Source organism: Plectropomus leopardus, chromosome 2 (genome assembly GCF_008729295.1).
Source record: "Plectropomus leopardus isolate mb chromosome 2, YSFRI_Pleo_2.0, whole genome shotgun sequence".
In the NCBI taxonomy this organism is placed as follows: domain Eukaryota; kingdom Metazoa; phylum Chordata; class Actinopteri; order Perciformes; family Serranidae; genus Plectropomus; species Plectropomus leopardus.
Genome location: NC_056464.1, coordinates 9,376,184 through 9,398,124, shown reverse-complemented (window position 1 = coordinate 9,398,124; position 21,941 = coordinate 9,376,184). Strand labels below are relative to the sequence as shown.

Genomic DNA, 21,941 nt, shown 5'->3' with positions numbered 1-21,941 from the left:
GGACATTATATAGCGTGACGTAGCTCTATAGGCTTATAATAGTCTTGGCTTGTGTTGGGTAGCAGCAGTGCGTCGCAGCCCGTTGTGCGCCTCTGCGCTCTGATTGGCTGAGGCTGCAGTGATGCTCTCTGCATCCTGCTCCCACAGCCAGGACAGGAGGGAGGGGAGCTGGAAGCGCGGCCGGGAAAATCATCATAACACGGGGGGCACAAAATTTATCCTTTCTACCGTTTACCTCATCTGGGGAGGAGATGTTTACTCTCATCATGTCTGCGGAAACAGAAATAGTTGTTAGCAACTCGTGACTGCTTTTTCAAAACGTCTAGCGCTGAGAGGCTCGTCAGCCCCCTGAGAAAGTATCACCTGTGCGCTCCGTGAACACTGAGCAGGGTAACCCAACGGCCACGAGCATGCCAGTCAACGACCCCGAGGGCATACTGAGCTACCAGGTAAAGTGCCCTTTAAATGTCTAATGCATGGCGCGTTGCTTTGACACAATGGGATGGTAAAGACCAGGCTGCACACAGGCGCCTACAACTGTAGTTTGAAATACTCTTTAAGAAATGCATCATTTGCAGCTGAAACGATGGACTGTGCAATATATCAGGGACTATTTAATGACAACAGTTCTTTGCCACTGTTGTATTTCCTCGTGCATGTTCCAGCTTGCTGCAGTGTTGTAAATTTATCTTTTCTTTGCACGTTTAAGCAGACTCGGTGAATGTTCTCCCTAGATGCTATAAGTTGCATTAGGTCTCTTGCCCTGCAGAGTGATGCTGTATGCGCAGGGTGTTGTTGATATTGTCATTCCGAGGTACCAACACGTGTAGTAATTCCGGGGAGCGTTTCACATTGCGATGCACTCAGAAATCACAGTCATCTCTGAACTGCTCCTCAAGCACACGTGAAGGTGTCCTGGCCACATTCATGGGAGATTGCAGCATTATTGATACATTTAAAAACACGTTAAAATGTCAACTGATCGTCCTAAAGTAGTGCGAGGAACAACAGCAGCGGGACAGTTCGCTGTGTTTTCAGATGCTGCTTAGACGGCGTGTTGTTTTCTCCGTTACCCTGAAATGACCTTGACGCCATCCTTACACCGTGCACTGAGCTTCTACATGTGCGTTATTAGCCAATCATGGCAGCGGGGGGGAGGGCAGCCTGTGGTCAAGTGAGGTTTGAAGGGGAAAAAGGCATGATCTTGTTGATATGTGATCCATTATCAGATCCTGGGTCAGCTGATGAGATGGAGGTAAAGGAGGAAGCAGTAAGGACAAATGGACCATTCAGCTCATGTTTCTTCAAGCTGACATGCAGTAATGTTTGATTATGACCACCATGGTGTATCATTGCTTAAATGACGTAACTCAACAGAGTCATGTCATGGTGATTTATAATAACATCTCATCAGAGGGCAGGAGACAGATGGAGAAGGACCAGAGGTGAGCTGGGAAGTCTCTTATATGATTAGGCAGCTGTCAGACAGGCAGGGGAAGTTGCCCGGAGACTCACTCTTCAGACATTAGGGTGATGCCAGTTTACTGTCACTACAAAAAACTTGTAAGTTTGTCTCTCCAACATTTCTGTGGCAGTCAGCATGGACTGGGATCTTTGCAATTCTCCCACTAGAAATCAGTTGAAATGTTTGCCAAAGTGCTGCTGAGGTGTCCAAAGTAGTTAGAAAGGCAATCAGATCATTTGCTGGAGGAAAAACACCAATATGACGATGTAAAAATATGCAGTTAGCCTACGAATAAAAGTTCTGTGTTCAAAAATCCACTATATTGCTTTTGATATGCAAAAGTACAGAGACCGACAAAGGCAAAAATGGCCCAAAATATTTCCATTTGAAAAAAACGTGCTGCAGCTCCAGAAACAATGTTAATTTAAAAAAAACAAAACAAAAAAAACAACCTAAACGTGCCACAAATACAGAAATGATGCAATGTAAAAAAACACAAAAAATCCCAAAACAAGTGCAGCACAAAAACACAGCACATCCAGTCAACATCAGAAGGTCTCCAGGCCTCTAGGGGGAGTGCTAAGTGGAACAGCTTGACTTAAAAATTATGTGCGTCATTCTATATTACCTCTTTACTTCAATTTTTTTGTGTTTCCATTATAGTGTATACGTTTTGGATTTCTGCACTTGTCTTTGAATTGGCATTGTGTCTGAAGTTGCAGCACGTGTCTCCTAATGCAAGGGTTTTTGGCAATTGGAGCTTGTTTGCAAGTGATAGAAATGGCCCTCAGCTTTCATAATAACTACAGACACATTAGTCGGGCAACATCATTAATTCTTTTGACGATAATATTCTCAAATTATTGTATGCGCTATACAATGTCTGAAATCACTTAAAAATGGCCGTAACAAACTCTTCGATCTAACGCTGTTGTCTTTGAACAACTGACCGAACCATATTGTTTGTGTTTGTAATGTGTTTGTAAAGAAGTACAGTCATAAAAGTGCCCAAAAAGACTTCAACTGATTTGTGCATCATTCCTGAATGCACAGTTGGACATTTTTTGCAACACATCAGTTATGTTTTGTAACAAAATTGTTTTTGAGAGCAATTCGCTTCTTACAGTGTTTTCTATTCCACGCATGAGTATCACTGTGCACTTATGTGCTTGAAAAAAAAATCTGTTTCTGTGCTCAAAATGTGCGATTGTACACTTAGTATTGAAGCACAACTATAACTCCATAAAAAAGCAGGTCCTCTGCTTTGCTTTTAAGTTAAGTAAATACTCATTCATTTTAACTTTTAGTGTTAAGAGCTGCTCAGTGGCCAGCAGTATAGAAAACAAGGTTAACATAAGCATGCCCGAGGTGCAGGTGAATGAAAACACATAAGCAGCCCTTCACTGGCAAATACATAATTGGTAACAAAACACAGAATTGTTAGTAATTACCAATAAACTTATCTTTTTGATTCTGCAAATGTATGCAGAATTTGTAGACGAGAAGACTCAGAAGTTTTCTGGTATCAAGTTGTAGTCTGTTTGTAGTTCGAGTAGCATTGACCAAACATGTTTGAACAGCAGGCGGAGAGGCGGAGAGGCGGAACACACTGGTCGAAATTCAACCTCAAAACTCATCAGCTATATTCTGATGAGGATTGAGCTTTAGGCTATATTAGCTTTTTTAAAAAAAAATATGCATTCATATGCACATACCTGTTTCCACAAATTACCCAAATTGACCGTCACTAGAAAGAGCAAGTCTTGTCCAGGATATCTGCTGACTACACCGGATTAGCCCAGAATATATTCCCAATTGGGAACAACCTGATAATTAATGAAAGTTAATAAGCATAGTTCCCGAGTAACTCTAATCGAGGACTATATGTCTGATAATAATGACTTACTAGAGAACAGGCTGGAAGATACTGAATAATGATTCATTAGGTAACGATTAGTTCATGAATATCTGTGAATCAACATGCTTACCACTATGAATCAGCCACTGAGCAGCTCAAAAATGAGTAGTGACTCATTAATTACTCGTTACTTGATCAGCAATTACTCTTTATGTTCATCTCGCTGTACAGCAGTACATCATACTGAGTGGTTACATCTTACATAGTACTGCGAGTGCCATCAAAGAGGAGCAGATGTATAAAGCAAACCCTAAGACTAACACTGTATTCTCTCTAGTGCAGGTACACAATTAGGTGCAGAACAACAGCGTCTTCATTTTCAGTGGGTATTGAACACTTTTTAGTGCCATTGTTGCATATTGCATACCTGCACCACAGAGGAGAACTGTATTAATAGAGGACCTCCCTCTTCAATCGCAAAACCTATTCTCTGCACTTTTATAACCATGCAGAGAGGCCTAGGAATCAATAAGTAAAAATAAACAAAAACAAGCAAAGAGACACAATCTCACTGCAGTGCAATGCAATAGTGTGATACAAAATACTACTTCTGTTGGCGTCACTATCAGCCCCCAAACAGCAAGAGTGCAACTCTAATTTTGTAATAATTTATGACACTGACTTTATGACACACACATCAGAAATTTTCCCCTCAACACAATATCGTCACAGTTCCCGGTTTTCAGCCCTTTCACATTAGCTATTTGGCATCTCTCCCAAGCTTTCATTTTAATCAGTTTGGAGTCCATTTCCTGAGAGTGATCCATAGTCGCCTATCAGGCGAATGAAAGCATATTTTAAAGAGCAACACTGTAGTTTTGTACAAATCTGAAGGAAAAAGTCCATCTAATTCAATCAGTTTGACTTCTCAATCTGCGCATAGAGTCTCAAAACTCTCAGTTGGATGTTTGAAAGTAGTCAGTGCAACCACACCGTGTTTGAAAACTATTACAGTAATGCGGCATATGCCCAAAGCCACCATTTAATGGGTTCATTTAGTTTGAAAGCACACTCATTAGAGTGAGAGATCCACAGAGGTTTGAACTCCCAACCACTTTTCAAGCAGCAGGTCCAATAGCAACTCACACAGGTACTTAAAGGCATCAAAAATCAACCCACAATTGACAATTGGGTCCCATGAATCTTTGTCATTTTTTGAGGATATTATTTAACCTTCTGTGTCTTAAACTGACATATTCTGCATGGCGTCACTGCAGAAATCTTCAGCTTTAATTTGAGATTAACGTAACTGAGGCTGAGGCAGCAAAGAAAACAATTAGTGAGCGAGGGCTGTGGAGAGGCTGAATTGTATGTGTGGTATTGAAAAAGGTGTGTATGACTCATGCTGCCCGTGGGCTGAAGCAGTCAAAACAACCGCCCCTTTCATCCCATCTCCTGCAGCTCTCTCCACTCCTGTCTCCCATTTTCACCATTACCTCACCCTTTCATCCATTCATGTTAACCCTCTCCTCTCCTTAATATGTCTCTACAGGAGATCGTTGAAGCTGCAGTGCCATGAAGGCACTGTGGCTTTGGCACTGAGCGTCCTACCCTGCCTCTCAGACATGAAGCCTGATCTGGAAGTGACAGGCCCAGTTGTCTGAGTCAGGATCTGTGTCGCTGCTGTCAGTTCAGGGTGCTTGTGGGAAGGGAGGAAAGACGGGTCAGCTCCCAAAAAGGAGGGGGAGGTTTTTGTCGGACAGAATCACAATCGAGAGAAGTGGCGGACGTTGAGTTCAGAGAAATGCCCAACAAGTGTTTTTTTTAGAGGGAAAGAGATGATCGTAACGATCAGTTGAGTCAACAGTGACAGACATCTCGAAAGACCGGAAAGCCCACGCTGTGCTGCTGAATCATGGATGTACTTTTATGAATCTACCATTCACTGTCCTGCTGTGTTCACTGTTGATTATTGTATTCAGACAGAGAGAAAATCTTCTGCTCTTACAAAAATATGAGCTCACTCAAATATAGTTTCTGCTGCTTTCTCATGAGAAACTAGCCAGTGTCTGATGTGTCTTGTCAGTTATCCCTCTGGATTTCAAGCCACTTCATAGTAACCAGTAAGCCTTGTTCCTCTAAAGCTCCCCTCACAGCTCCCTCCCAATCCATGGAGAGCAAGGCCTTTTTAGCGTGGCACATTGATTGCCCCTCTCCGTCCAGAGACTGGGATGCAAATCATTGCTGCTCTATTTGTTTAGGGCAACGACCAGTTTATAGTGTTTCACTGCATGTTCCTCTGATTTTGCCTTAAGTTGTTGCCAACAAAAAAACAGTCTTACCTTAGAGAAATTTTGAAATGCAAGAACTACAAAAGACCTCTAACCGCTCAGTGACAACACAGCCTCGATGGGTTTTCTCAACAGCAAAGTCATGAAGTTTCAGGACAAATGTTTAATACCATTAGTTTGAGGAGCTATGTTGATTTCTCTTCTTTGTATGCTATCGTACAGATACTTTTACCTTACAGTGTATACATTAAAACCAATATGAAGATGTTTCACTTCACTTTCTGCATCAATGAGAGGGTTATCAGCATCATAAGTAGGACACTCTGTGTGACTGCAGTATCATATTCTGCTCTGTGAATCTCAAATCTTTCTGGGACAATCTGCCCTGCCAGAAAATTAATCTTGTATTTATTTGGTAATCAAACATAGGCGAGTGATTGTATCTGTCTATTTTTTGCTTCGACAACGACATAAAACATTTTTTTCCCTTCTTTTAAATGCATGTGTGCCTTTGTATCATTCTGTATCCCCTCTACAACTTCTGAAGATTTTGTGGGTCTGTGAATGCAGCACAGGCGGGCTCTCCATGAGTTCTTTTTCTTTTCTTCCTCAGCAGCAGTTTGTGAGTTATGGTTTGGATGATTGATCTGTCAGTCTGTTCACATCTGATTAGACTAGATTTATGGGTTAGAGGAGCAGCTGCTGCAAATGAATTCAAACTTTTAGATCCAGTAAAAAAATGAACAGTTAAATTTCACTTCAAATGTGCATGATGTTTTGCTTCTCTGTCTGTGTCCAGGGTGCGTTCTGCGCTCCAAGAGTGTGCAGTGAATAACCAAACAATATATTTTAACAGCACTCCTAATGAAGCTCCAAATCTAGAAAAAACTATATGTGATGATGGATGTTTTAATCAAAGACTTGAAAAATGTGAACCTATCCCTTATAACCTTTATGATAACAATCTGGAGAGCCAATATGAATCTTTCGGGCTGTAAATACTTTAGCACTAAAGGTGTAATGTTTATTTTTTTGCCCTTTGTAAATTCCCACAACAGTGTTCTCAGGTCATTTGATTTGGCACTATCCTGTTCCTCTTTTCTCCTATCCAGCCACAAGGCAGCTCCAGTGTGTTTCCCATGGGTGGTTACCACTGATATGCTCATAAAGGATGGAAACTCAAGGACAGGCAGCCATTTTGGGGCCAGCTGTGGGCCGCCTCAGTGGTGCAGTGGCAGTAATCTGTGTGGAAAATTATTTTTGAGTCATAAACCCTCCCAAGCACTGTGACTGATGCGAAGCTAGAGGACAAGAGCGGAGAGAAAAAAGGGACAGTTGCCAGGAGATAGAAACAGGCTGCAAAACACAAATTATGTGCGCTGTCAGTGGAAAATCACGCACACGTGCATGCTTTGGGGGTCACAGATGTGCTCACCTACACAGAGAGCGCAAACAAAACTTGAAGTGCCATGTGAGCTTTTAATTAGCTGAAGCACATAATGTGACACAAGGGAGGTGAGTTGTGAATGACAGGGAACCATTAACCTGTTGAAATAACAAATACCTGCATGAGTTTGCTATTAAGTGGGTGCTCTGGGGGAACTGTGACTCCGGGCTGTGAGTCATATTGTGTTATATGAACACGGACACAGGAGAAGGAACAGCATGATCCCAACATGGATATTAAGTAGTGATGTCATCCACAAAAGACGATCTAACAGAGTATATATTTCTGTCATGTCGTCCTCTAAAACACAATTTCACCCACTCAGTAGTTACAGTTACAGTTATTGAATGAGCCTCAGGAGAAAGATCTTTTGTGTGTGTGTGTGTGTGTGTGTGTGTGTGTGTGTGTGTGTTTGTGCACACAAAATGGATCTAAACTAATTGATGATCTGATGTTCTCCCGTCCTTTCTGGGACAAAGAGCTTTTAGAGTCTCCCTCTCTCACCCATTCTCTCTTGTTGTGTGTCTATATGTTTGATAAAGCTCCAGTTCTAATGGAGCCGGCTGCCTCCAGCCTGAGCCCAAACCCACACACTGCATAGCAGCTGTAATTCACCAGCCACAGCTGCACTCACTGATAACACTGTGTGTGTGTGTGTGTGTGTGTGTGTGTGTGTGTGTGTGTGTGTGTGTGTGTGTGTGTGTGTGTGCGTGCATGTGTGTCAGGGTTACATGTGTGAGCAGGGAGAGAATCACCAAGTAGATGTGCATCTACACAGGATTGTTTTCTTTATAAATGGCTGTAATTGATGCATTAAAATACACATGTATCAAATAACGATGACGTGAAAACAATGTGACAATGTGAGAGGCATCAATTGTAGTGATGTGCAGGGAATTATCACCTAAATCTGCAGCTCCCCTTAGCTTTATAGTTAGTTTCAGCCCGATGTTTATCTGTCCAGCCGGCAACCTTATTGTTTTGGTTCACTCTCACTGCTCTTAAAACATCATTTACAGCTGAAGATGGCAGCAATTTTCGGTGAGAAGATTAGATTTTAAAAACCCACTGTACACTACCTGCTCAGCATGAATTGGCAGACAGACAAAGTTAATAGCTAGCTGGTGAATATTTAGGACTCAAAAGGTTGTGGTATAAATGTATAAGTGTAATTAAATCACAGCTAAAGAGTGTTGTTCATGAAGGGCTGACAACCCCCTTAGCTGACACAAAACAGTTACCAAGTATGGCCATATAAAAGTTACAGACACATTCCAATTAACTGTTTTTATTAACATGTGCATAAAGCATTTATAAAGCATTGTTTTCACCAAGCAATAGGCCCACCTAGCTGTCTGCATACAGTTCAATCCAATTGCTATGAGACATACTTTGTTCACTAGCTCCCCTGGAGAATTGAGAATAAGCTGGGGCAGCTCAAAAGGTTGAGCAATGATAAGAAGATTGGCTTTTTGATCCCCAGCTTCCCCACTCCAATGTCCAAGTATGCTTGGCCATGATACTGAGCCCCAAATTGCCCCAGATGGTTGTGACATATGTGTGGGGGCGTGTAAATGGTTAACTTACTCAACCTCGGCCACCAGAATGTGTGTGTGAATAGGTGAATGTGGCAGGTAGAGTAAAAGTGCTTTGAGTGATTGAAAGATGCTATACAAATGCAAATCCATTTGTCTGTTTTAAGTAATCTTCTAATATTGACGTGTGATGAACTGCTGTGTCAAGTCATTTCTTTTCACAACAACGTGATATGTTACATGCTATGTTTTTGAGGACACTCCAGGGACCAACCGACCAAATCCTTTTTCTGTATCTCTGCATGTTGCATGTTTTATTTTGGGGGATTTTTTCTTCGGAGATATGCACTGTTCAATTTACTCCTTCATAGTTATCTCACTATGGAGGTCGAATTTGGCCCTCCTTCACTGTTTCCATTTTGTAGCATTATGTTAGCTAGCTAACTAGTTTGTTAGGCCAACTATTTCCCCTTATCACACGCAGAATGACACTGAATTGTGAAAGGAATTAGATATCATTGTTGTTATTACATTACGTCTACCAATCAGCCAATCATGATTTGAGCTATTCGTATTATAGTATGGAGTATTTTGCAGGGCGTCAGACATTTCGCCCTGCACTTGGCTGAGACCAAAAACAGAGCTAAAAGATAGTCAATACTGGACTTATGTTCATCTATTTAAATAAAAACTAAAACGTTAGGGATTATGTTGCTTCTGCTGGATGTGTTAATACACAACTGGAGTGGGTGATGATTCTTAGTAAGAAAGATGAAAAAGATGCTCTTATGTCATGTAGTATGATTTATAGTTTTACTTCTAGGAGCAGCAGTACAAACACAATTGTAGCTGCTCTTAGTGAACGAGTATCTCTACTCAACCAAGCGCTGGTTTAGGGCCATGCTTAGAGGCACTTTGACAGGAAGAGGAATGTAAATACACATCCAAAAGTCTTTTCTTCTGTCACTGCACTTCCATCCCTTACATAAACGTAATTATACAAATGCGAGTCACATGCAGTGTTTGGCTTGAGCATGTATTCCTAATTAAGTGGCCTTATACTTTACAAGGACAGAATTGTCTCGGGATAAAGAAGTGCTCAGTCATGGAAAGAGAAAGAAATCCCACTGCACTGATACGGTGGTGAGGGTGTGAAAAGAGGCAGAAAGGCAACGTCAGGCCACCCACACCTGTGAATTAAGAGGATGTCTTGGGATCCCAAAGCTGTTTTAAACTGTTGTGTGAATTATAAGTGGCCGTTTGCACTGATATTAGAACAGTTACTGTTGAAAAAAATTACAGAGCTTTTTGGAGTCTAATTTTTTTGCTTCTAATCAGGTAAGAGATTTATCTGTCTGCATTTTAATTAGTTTTTTTCTTATCCCAATCTTGTGTTAATATGCTTAGCTGCTCAGTTTTAGAAGCATCAAGAGGCTAAATGAATGAGCAGAAGATTTAAAAAAAAAAAAAAAAAAAAAAGCTTAGGGATTTTAGTGTGGGTGTAAATACAGTCCGAGATAAAGATAATACACACACACTCACACACACATACATACAGCACCATCCCCATTTATCACATTTCATAACTGCAGGCGGAAACAAGCATGATTCAAAAGTGGGTTTTTTTGTCAATAAACTGTGCGTGGTGTTTTATCAGCCAAATCCCAGGAGAAGTAAGAAAAATCACTGCTCGCTCTCGCTCCATACACACAGTCATACACACACACACACACACATACGCAGTGTGCTTTAATGTAGCTATATATCCTGGAAAACTTTAATAAAGGGGACCAATCACTCTTATTAAAGGGACACATGGTTAAATATTTCTCATAAACCAAACTGCAATGTTTTGTTTTTTTTATGACCAGAATAGATACTGCTCTTCTGCTGCTCTGACAGACAGGAATATTTTCATTTCCTACTCCACGGATACAAATTCTTAGTTTCCTCCAACAGTGCTTCAGGAGGACAAATTGCAATTATTTTTTCCTCCTTGGCCGTCATGCAGCAGCCTGAGCCGCAGTGTGTGCTACGTTCACTGCTTGCTGGATACTGGACTGACCAATTACAGTAAAAGACTGCATGGCAGAGACTGTAGATTGTCAGTTTTCCTCTCAGTTTCACCCGTAAGGGGAGACTTATTGAATGGGCTGTTATCATTCACACATCCATCTTTTGATAAACACCCAGGCTAACACACATACATATATATATACACGCAGTACATTCAACATGCATGTGAGCATTGGTGTCAATTATGAGTTTCAGTGCTGAACAGATGTATAATGTACAATATATATCCTTTAAAAATCATTGTGATGTCAACTTGAACAGTAGACACATCAGATGACTGCAATACTGTAAAAATGCCCTTTAAAATGCAAATATTTGCAATTTTCAAAGAACTTTGGCAATAATTTAATCTTTTTTCATTATTATTTGTATTACTAATTCATTTTTTTGTTGTTTCTCATATCATGCAGTCCTATTTTGTCCTCTTTTGCAACAATTTTCTGTATCTATTAATTTGATCATCATAAATATTTCATTTCCAAACGAATTCCTTTTTTTTTTTTTGAGAAGTTTAACACTCTGCACAGTTAATCATTATTTAAGAGTGGGTGTCAGCTTTGCCGAATGGCAGATATCAGCATATTCTGTATTCACCACCCTAACACACTCTTAGAAACACATCAGATCATGTGTTCATATTGAGTGGGTGGAAACATCCATTATGTCGAGAACTTCGTTTCTATACCAGTGTGCCTGCATGTGTCTCCGTCAACCATTTATTTATAGATTTTAGCTATTGATCCAAACAACTGTAGCCAGCTTTTACATACTGTGCTCACATACAGTAGGTTCACAGGGGTAATGTAGCGTACAGCTGTGTGTCTGTCATCCTGCCTGGGTCAAAGGTTACATTAACATTTTGGAAATTAAGTTATGGTTTTCACAGGGTGCCACTGTGGTACACACTCTAACAGCATGTGGGAGGTCGTCAGAGATTAGAATTTAAAGATTTACTGTTGCATGCACTTGAGTAATGAAGAGAGATTGTGGAAACAGAGACACTGCAGCAGCACAGACCTCCAGAGCCTATGTAGAGGTTCCTGCATCACTCTGCCCTCATTATCATAGGACTGCTACATGACCACGGAGATCACTCGCCACTGCACTCGAGCAAACAGCGCTGTTTCTGATAATAAAACACAGTGACATCCTGCAGCAGCCTGACCACAGCTTCAACCCTGATGGATGTGGCTTTCAGCTAATTTGATTTGATTTCCCCTCGATAGTAGAGCCTAGCACATTCTCCAACTGACTCATGCTCTGTTTACCTCTGGCATGTGTGTGTGTTAAATATGGACGTGTGCGCGTGTCGGGCGGCCTGTCCTTCTCTGTGTATCTGTGCCAGACGGTCTGAGAATAGACTGTCTGGAATTTGATGCGCATTGTTGAAAAGCTGTTGCCAGTTTGGCCAATTAGTGGCTCTGTTACAGTGGGAGCCGTTTGTCTTTAACAGGACAATTCTGGATGTAATGACCTTTTCAGGTTTCTTTTCACGGACTGATCTTGAATGGCTTAAGGTGTTCTACAAAGTTAAACTTTTCCATGAGGACAATATGACTGCTGGAAATGAAAGGGCATTGCAAAAAAAAGAAGTGTAATTTGCACTGAATATCACTGAAAAAAACAGTAACATTATTGTGACATGTGTTTTGTCCATCAGAGGCCAGATGAGGAGGTGGTGGTGGACCAGGGAGGGACCAGCTCAGTGCTTAACATCCACTATGAGAAGGAGGAACTAGAAGGTGAGTAGCATGCAGATGAAAAACGTAACTGAAACCGCCTACCCAGGCATGTTATAGAGTATGTAAACCTAGGACTAATGGTTTTCCCTTGACACGTTCTCATCACAAGTCGTCACATATTGCCACTTTGCAATGTACTTCCGCATCTTCTGCGTCTGCTGTTGACGTTCTGGGATGGCGCTACCATGATGTCAACAAATCCACATGATGCTGCACATGCTTCTGTTGAGGCAACACAAGCACAGGGCAACCAATGCCAGGATGTCAACAAAAGCACGTGCTGGCACGGATGGTTAAGTTTAGGTATTAAGACACTTGGTAAGGTGAAGGAAACAAAAAAAATCACACTCAGACAGTAAGCCTCCCACATGAAAGTCCAGGATTTGTTTGATCATGCACCTCCCCTCCTTATATTATGTCGTTATCAGCAGCATTTCAATGTAGCGCTGTCCGGTGGCATATCATGTGGACGTGACAGGTTCTGCCGGGCTGCATTCTCAACTGACACCGACTGTCCACCCATCATGCGGACACAACACGTGCTGTCTGGCCATCCACTGGCATACAGTAACACCAGAACGGTTTTGTCCTGCCACATTCTCAGCTGGTGCCGTCCAGCAGCATATCATGCAGACCTAAAAGGTAGCTTTTGGTGTCTGGATCTTATGCTAAAAGCACAGCAAAAGCAGTGGCATTTGACAACTTCCAAAAGAGAACAGGCTGTTTCCCCATATAAAAAAGAAAAAAAAAAGGTATAAACTCCTGATATGGGGCCTGAAGCAGATCTGCTCTTTCGCCCTCTTTGAAAGGGGTAATCTGGCCTTGTGCCGTGCCCACCACTGCTGCTTATGCTAGGCTTCGTTTTCGTTTTCCGCTTTCTCCAGTGTTTGTGTGGGGCTAAAACCCAGCAGCAACCTTTGAGGCTGAAAGCCAAAGCAGAAGTGCAAAAAAGACGCAGTTCCTCTAATGGTCATTTGATGCTGGCCCTAAAAGTTAGTCCGCCCCCATAAACCATCAGGTTAAAATGCCAAAATGTAGTATCAATCAAAAATAAACATGTTCACAAGTTTTCGTCTCAATAGCTAACTTTCCTCTCCATGAGTTCAATAGATGTTTTGCATGAAAAACTAAAATTTGTAATGTAACTGCATTTATCAGATTGCATAAAAAAGTAGCGTAAAAAAATGCATGAATGTATTTTCCTCTGAAATGTAGTGGAGCAGAAGTATGGCACCTTAAACAGAGAAGTTCTTACACTTTTATCGTTGTACTTGATGAGGGACAGTATACTCTACAGTTAATTACCTTACATGACCTCACATAGACGACAGCAGATCTACATGTATAATTTACGAGACTATAAATATGATGGAGAAAAATTTCCAACGTGATTGAGTCATTTCAATTATTCTTCTGGGGAATGTGTGTGTGTGTGTGTGTGTGTGTGTGTGTGTGTGTGTGTGTGTGTAGCTAGCTTACAATATGAGTTGACTTTAGAACACAGGGATGTTATTTTGTCTCTTTGTCAGGTGGAGATGAATTGAACAAATAATAATGAATCCTCCATCTATCTGAAGGAGGCTTGAGGGTTGATCTGACATCAGTGGATGGAGACAGGTGTGTGTGTGGGTCATTCAGGCTATTTTTTTTTTCTGAAAGGGATGATGATGAACACATTCAGAGATGGAACACTCAGCTTCAGCTTGGTAGCTTTGTATCCTTGTTGCACCCCAAAACATATTTGCACAAACACAAACACAAACACCTCTTGTTCTATTTTACTTACAACAATTTTCCAAACCAATTCCATAAATTGCTTGATTATTTCAGCTGTTAGGTCTTTAATTTTAGATGGCTTTGCTTTGATATTTGCATAAAACTCTATTATCGTCATTGTCATGTGCAGTCAGTCTCTTATCACAGTGCGTCACATTCGACATTGAATGCGCTGATGATAATTACAGGTGGCAGAGGTTAACAGTAGTGTGGGACAGAGAATTGACGACCTTACCCTCACTTTCAGTTACTTCAACCATGTGAGCTGAGAGACTACAGTGTCCCTCAATCAACTCTGCATTAGCAGCCGTTACATCTCCTTCTGGAAAACAGGAAAATGCCAAATTTATCCAGAGCTACTTAGGACTTAATATTATCTTATGATAAAGTCTGAATTGAAATGTCTGAATTGAAATGCACTTATGCATTTATAGAAAGTGAAAAAAAATTACACAAACACCACAACCCAATGGCAGGAAAGTGATACAGACTAAACACAATTCCAATATGCGCTACAGTATTTTTCAGCTTTAAAAGAGGTGCAATAATTGACAGACAGCTTTCAGAGTGTATAGGACAGACTGCAGTCATATGGTTTAAACATTAAAAATTAACTGCCAAATTAATAGACAGTAAACAACATAGCAACAAAGAGAGTACAAATTTAGAAGACAGATCAGATTCATAGGTAACAAAAATGCAGAAGTAAAAATTGGAACACCCTCTCTTAAAAATGACCTGTGATTGGCCAAAGTCTGCCTCTTTTAGAATTTCTTAAGCCTGAAAACAGAGCCAAGAGGAGGCGCTGAAATCTACTTTTCTCCCGGTCCTATTTAATTACAGTATGAGAAAGGTTAACAGATTTTTTTGTATAATGACACCAAAATAAAAACTTCAAGTTGCAACCTTCTGCAATACAACTTGCCAAGACTTTTTGGTTTTGCAAGACTTCCTTATCATATAGACAGTTTGGGAAGGCCCGAGGCTCATCTCAAATTAAGATAAAAATTAAGATAACATAAAGATAAAGATAAGATAAGATACTCCTTTATTAGTCCCACAGTGGGGAAATTTGCATTGTTACAGCAGATATGAGGTACAGGATAAGCAGTAAAAGAACAGTACAATAGTAAAAAAAAAAAAGCTTCATTCCATATCAGATTCCTTATCAATACTCTTTATTTATCTACTCTGTTTTCTCCTAGTTGCAATCACTGAACACTGCAAAATCTTTCAAGGCATTAGTATCACCTTGATATTTTTTTCCTTTCAATGATCTGTTGAACAGTAATTTAATTGCACTTAAATGATTCAAATGTTTCTGTATTTATATTACAGTAAATCATGACACTACGTATGTTTATAAAAGCATAATAGGCCACTGGTGTGAATACTGGAGTCAGAATGCAATTTTTTTTTAACATGAAAACATGAGACAAGCAACATGCTTCCTTCTCTTATTTTTGCCAGAAATTATTCAGCGATATTTCAGTACTTTACACTGTATTTTCCTCTGTACACTTCTTGCCATAAACCCATTACCAGGTCACATAATCACAACGTAACCAAAACAGTGCAAACAGAACACACAGTGCACTCTCTGTGTTGCAATAAAATCAATTGTGCCAGTCATTACGGGGGGCAACTAGTGGGCTGAATTTAGTGCTGTTATAGCTAAAGGGAAAGGACTTTTTTTCAGTCTGGAGGTGCAAACATAGAAGGCCTTTTAATGTCTGCCAGGTGGAAGGAGTTCAAACAGACGGTGGAATGGCTGTGTGGGGTCCCTACAGATGCTGGTGGCTTTTCTGAGGCAGTGTGTGCTGCGGATCTCCTCCAGGGATTAGACCTGTATCCCAGTGATCTTCTATGCTCTGGAGACGACCCGCTGATGAGCCTTCCTATCGGCTGCTGTGCCTCTGAGATACCACAGAGAGATGCAGGATGTTAAGATGCTCTCTGTGTTATAAAAGGTCACCAGCATCTGTTTAGGCAGACCAGCTGTTTTTCCAACATCCTCATAAAAAACTTTCTTTCCTGTGCTTTTTTTGACCGAAGCAGTGTGTGTCCGCCCAGAAATCTAAAGCTGGACACACTCCATGCTGTCCTGAGTGTACTCCTCATTCTGTGAACTGTCAGCATTGATGATTAGCATCTTCGTCTTTGTTGCATTGATGAACAGGTGTCGCCGGGTTCTGCATCTCCGCTCTGTAGGCTGTATTATCGCTGTTGGAGATCAGCCTGATCTCTGTTGTTTCATCTGCAAAATAAATGATGGTGTTAATTGGGGATGCAGGAACACAATCATGTGTGAAGAGGGATTAAAAGATAGGGCTCTAAACTTTAGTGTCCTCAATTAAAAATAAAACATATTTTCTCCAAGTTCCTTTGGTCTACTTCTTAGAGCTTTAAAAGAATACTTCACCCACAAAATAACCATTTATACATCAGTTAATCACCCAATGTTATGCTGAATTCATGAGGTTAGTTTTTCCCACATGCCTGCACTGCACGACTTAGAAATTGGGTCTAAATTGTGCTGGAGCACACAAACTTCATTAGAAACATTAGTCCCCTAATGAAGTTTGTTGTTTCAAGTCCACATGCTCCAGTGTACTTTGGACTGAATCTCTGAAGTCTCCTGATACAAGATTGCCCACCTTTGAGAGCACTGGATACACCTGTTATTTCGTGTGAGGTGCTTGAAGCGCTTTAAACCTCTTCCCTCATTCAGACCACCTGGGATGTTTTGATTTAGTTGTTAAATGCAGCTCTCTTTGACTCTATTTCGACAAGGATAGTCCTCGTTTTTGGGTTCTTTGTTCACCATGGAGGTGTGAAAAAATAACAAAGTGTTCTTCAAGAACACAACGTAACATGGGGTGAGTAAATGATATACAAATGATAATTTTGTGGGAAAGCATTCCTTTACTAAGTGCAATGTTAGCAAATAAGATTGCTGAAAGAATGGCTTACACTAACCCATGTTGAATACTAATCTGATAGCAAAATGGAAAAAGATAATCATTAAATACCACAGCTGGCAGGAGCAATTACACCCCTAAACTTCAATGAAAAAACAGGAACTCACACAGCTCCTCTGTACCAATATACACATAAAAGCTGCAGAAAATATACAAAGGTAAATCACATAATGTGACCACACACTGCTTACAAAAGCATGACTAAAATCTCCTTCTCTCGCCTTTTTCTCAGGTCACAGGACTCTGTTTGTGGGGGTTCGGATGCCCAGGCAGAGCCACCGTCACCACAAGGCCCACGGCTCTCGCCATCGCAAGAGAGACAGAAGGGCAGGAAGCATCGCAACACAACAAAGCGGGGAAAGTGAGACAACCACCTCCATTCATGGTAACACACACACACACACACACACACACACACACACACAGAACCTCTGCTCAGGATTCTTTTGAAATGAAAGTATTTTTTAGGCTCATCTAAGCATTTATCGGTCACAGAGAGAGAGATGGTAAGAAAAACAGACAATTGGTCACGGCTCAGTGGAGAACATGCATGGATACTTGCAAACCTGATTCCCAGAGAGGAGGGAGTAGTTGTCAAACAGAGCTCATCAATACAGGGGGCACTTCACACACGTGCACACACACATACATCACTTCAGGCTAAAATTGACAAGCCCGCTAATTAGCATCCAAAGAGCAAGAACTAGTCAGCATGCTGTATGTGTGTGCATGGATTTGTGTGTGTGTGTGTGTGTGTGTGTGTGTGTGTGTGTGTGTGTGTGTGTATGGACTCAGAAGTCTTTAAAAAGACATGTTCTGACAAAGGAAGCAGTGTTGTGTATGCTGGTGAAAGTCCTTTGAGAAGCACAGCTCACCTCTCATTCCTCCCTCACATCCTCTCGCCTCATCAGACACGCCATCCCAACGGGTCCAGTTCATCCTGGGCACAGAGGAGGATGCCGAACATGTGGCCCACGAGCTGTTCACTGAGCTGGATGAAATCTGCGTGAAGGATGGCAAGGATGCTGAGTGGAAGGAAACAGCCAGGTCAGGATCTCCTCTGGGAGCTGTTGGCAACAATGCTTGGCAATAAAGCTTCTGACAGCCCGGCAGCTCTACAGCTGAATTGTTCCGACGAGAGAGTGGTAGTTACATTTAAAGCTTAGTGGATCATTTTTTGGTCGGTTTGCTCAAAGGCTCTGAAGAGAGGAGTGACACGAAAACACTGCTCTGATCTCATTCATGCTGCCAGGTTCACTTTCTTAATGTCTTCCCTCATGTTACACGGTTGATATTCACGTTAAAAGCATCCTCCCTGAGAGGAAATGGTGTAAACCACAGTGTCAAAGATCTAACGCTGATGTTTGTGTGGGATGGGAGACATCTTTCCTTTTAAGGTTTAATGCTCCCCTTCTTCCTGTCTGCACTGAGCTGATGTGGCTCTGCATCGATCAGACCTTTAACAATTACACTAAAGACACAGTATGGGAGTAAAATGTTCTCCACTTAGTGTAAAGAATAAGACATGTTCATCAAGCAAAACACCTTAACCTACAGCGAATCATAGAATAACACTTTAGGAACAACATATGGTTTAGCTACAGTGGCTGCAGAGAGCCGAAACAAATACACAAACAGCAAACATGCTACAAATGCAGAAACACTGCAAAGTCAAAAACACAGACACCTTATAAAGAGCTACATAAATCTGTTGCTCTTTATAATATTGTAAAGACTAAAGACAAATATGGAAAAGAATACATACCATTTTTTGTCAAGTTTATCCAGTTATGACACCTCTTTACTCCACTTTTCTTTCCGTTTCAAAAACAAACACTCATCTGGTCTCTTGGGTCAAAATTGAGCTGTTCCACGTAGCGCTCCTCCTAGAGGCCTGGAGAACCTCTGTTGTGTTGGCTACATATGCAGTGTTTTTCTGTTGCGTTTGTTCTTTGAGGGTTTTGTGTTTTTGTCTTTACATTGTTTCTGTATTTGCTGTGTGTTTTCTGTTTATGTATTTTTTGGCTGTCTGCAGCAGGCTTTTTCAATTGCAGCACGTTTCTGTTATATTTTTTGTGGATTTCCTTTTTTTTTTAAAAAAAAAAAAAAAGAGTTGGCATCGTTTCTGAAATCTGAAAAACATTTCTCCTGATGGAATTTGTTTTGGGCAGTTGTAGCACATTTGCCAATGTTGGCCAGCATACTAATCACATGTAGGAATAACCCCATCAGAGACAAGGATTTATGCTAAATCTCCCATATTGTTAGTTCTTTTTGTTAGTCTGCAAAGAATACAACTTGAATTCTTTTCTCCAATGGCATTTAACATGTGAGACAACAATCTCACATATTTGTTATGTAATCATAGTAATTCATTAATGAGGACTGAATCATAGAAAAAATGGCTATAATAGAAATAAACTGTGATTTTTTTAAATATTAAAGATAAAATATGAATGCCTTACAGTTACTTCTTAATTACAAACTTTTTGTCCATCCTCACATCTCAGGTGGCTGAAGTTTGAGGAAGACGTGGAGGATGGAGGGGAGAGGTGGAGCAAGCCCTACGTTGCTACTCTCTCCCTCCACAGCCTGTTTGAGCTCCGCAGCTGCATCATCAATGGCAGCGTGTTGCTTGACATGCGTGCCGACAGCATTGAGGAGATAGCAGGTGAGAATCTTTCCAACTGACACATATTAATATCTCAGTACCAGAGCGCTATCTATTCCTGGAGAAAAAAAAGACAAGCTCTGCCTGAATGATTTTTCATAAAGTCACTGTGAGAAATCAGTTTTTATCATTGCTGTAAGTGACTGCTGTCGCTTCTTCAAATGGATATATGATACCACAATTTCCCGCCTTTGTATTTCCTTCCCTATAAAGTCTCTTCTTGTTGCTGTCCTTCAGTAAATATTACATCCACTGATATAAAACAGGCTGTATATCTCAGCCGAGATGCCCGCTGGATGTCTGCTATAAATCGATTTATCCTCCTGAGAGGAGAAACACGGACAGCACAGGCCTGCAGGGGAGCATCATCATTGAGCTGGATGCAGAATCACACAAGCAGTTATCTATTGCAGAAAACTCTAAATGACTTTATTTAGATGTAACGAGCTCAACAGAAAGGCTCGGTTTGTGCCATTGAGCTGCGTGGCTGCTAAACTTCTGCTGAATCTGATTTGCATTCAAATCCATAATTACATAAAGCTGCTTCTCATTTGCATGTACGCAATTAACTACGCACCTGTAATTTGCATGCAAGCACATGATTGGATAAGTACAGACCACGTAGGTCCATGAGTGAGTGCATGACCACATTTTTAAATCTGCCTGATAAATAAATGATGTATACAAATTCAAACAAACAATCACACACACAAACATACTGGTTTCAGCACACTCCTCGCCACTGCCTAGTTGCTCCAAGTTGCTCCATCAGTCAACCTTCCTCTTGGTCACATTATGACAGGTTTACACCCTGACTGGCCTTGTTGCCTGCCTCCCTCTTCTTAAGCTCTCCACTGCTCCTCTCACTTCCCTCTCCTCTCCATGTGATTCCTGCCAGCAACACCTGGACTCCAAACAGGAGCCAAGATGATAGAAAAAACAGACAAAAAAAAAAAAAAACTCCTTCATTCTTTAAGTGTTTATTTTTGGAAGTATGGCAAACTGACACCAAGAGAATGTAACACAAAAAGCTTCAAGTTGCATAAAAAGCATAACTAATAATCCATGCACTAGTTCTTTGAACATGACAGATATTACTGAATGTATCTCATTGTGACATGAGTAACTGATGGCTACCAGTCAAGTGATAGCGGAAGAAGAGGAGGCGGAGCTGTTGCTGCAGTCTTAAATTAGAAGGAACGCGATCCGTCTCAAGTCTATAGAGTGCGAGTGGAGGCTGTGTTAGATGTGCCATTTGTGGGTTTGATTTAATTTCAGCCATTTCTCTTGTCGCTGTCCTCATTAACATTGCTGATTATAATGGCACTGAGCTCGACACATTGGCGCTGGCCTTGAAGTGTGCTCAGAATGAATGCAGCCACTGCAGTGTGTGTGTGCGTGTTTGTGTGTGTGTGTGTGTCCAGCAGACACTTTGACTGACCGTGGAGGATGGAAGGAAATAAATAAGGAAGGAAAGATCCCATGCTGACTCAGCAAGTCAGTTAAAAAAGAAAAGACTGGGAGAGGGAGGAAAGGAGTGAGAGAGATAAAGAGATGGGGATTATTCTCTGCAGTCCCACACGGCCTGATATGTTGGACACTTATTGACCAACCAATGCCAACACACGCTTTCTGCTCAGCACTGTGCTAGGGTTGTTTTGTGTGTGTGTGTGTGTGTGTGTGTGTGTGTGTGTGTGTGTGTGTGTGTGTGTGTGTATTTGTGTAGAGCTTATTGATTATAAATGGATTATGACTGTGGTTAGAATGACACAAAATAAATACATACGGCACAAATAAAAGCTGTCTGATGCATGTGCGCATGTTCTTTGCCGTGTTGCAGACATGGTGCTGGACCACCAGGAGGCGTCCAAAGAGCTTGACGACATTGTGAGAGTGAAGGTGCGAGAGGCTCTGCTGAAGAGACACCACCACCAGAACGAGAAGAAAAAGAACCTGATCCCCATCGTGCGCTCCATCGCTGAGGGAACCCGCAAACAGTCAGAGCCCCATCTGACCGGTGGGTTTTAAGTTACAACAAACACACATTAAATTTAGCATTAATACATCTTGGTATGAATGGAATGCAGAAATACATTGTC

The 21,941-nt window shown here is 41.2% G+C and overlaps 1 protein-coding gene across 1 annotated transcript in view; it reads left to right on the top strand.

Moving 5' to 3' along the window:
- Positions 1-225: 225 nt before the first annotated feature.
- The window catches only part of slc4a8 (solute carrier family 4 member 8), a 37,047-nt gene continuing 15,331 nt past the window's right edge, over positions 226-21,941 (top strand). Inside the window, exons 1-6 of the mRNA XM_042499838.1 lie at positions 226-449; positions 12,333-12,414; positions 17,404-17,556; positions 18,083-18,218; positions 19,682-19,842; positions 21,683-21,859. Coding sequence (XP_042355772.1) covers positions 411-449; positions 12,333-12,414; positions 17,404-17,556; positions 18,083-18,218; positions 19,682-19,842; positions 21,683-21,859 — 748 coding nt within the window. The 5' untranslated portion in view covers positions 226-410. The remainder of the gene's footprint in view (positions 450-12,332; positions 12,415-17,403; positions 17,557-18,082; positions 18,219-19,681; positions 19,843-21,682; positions 21,860-21,941) is intronic.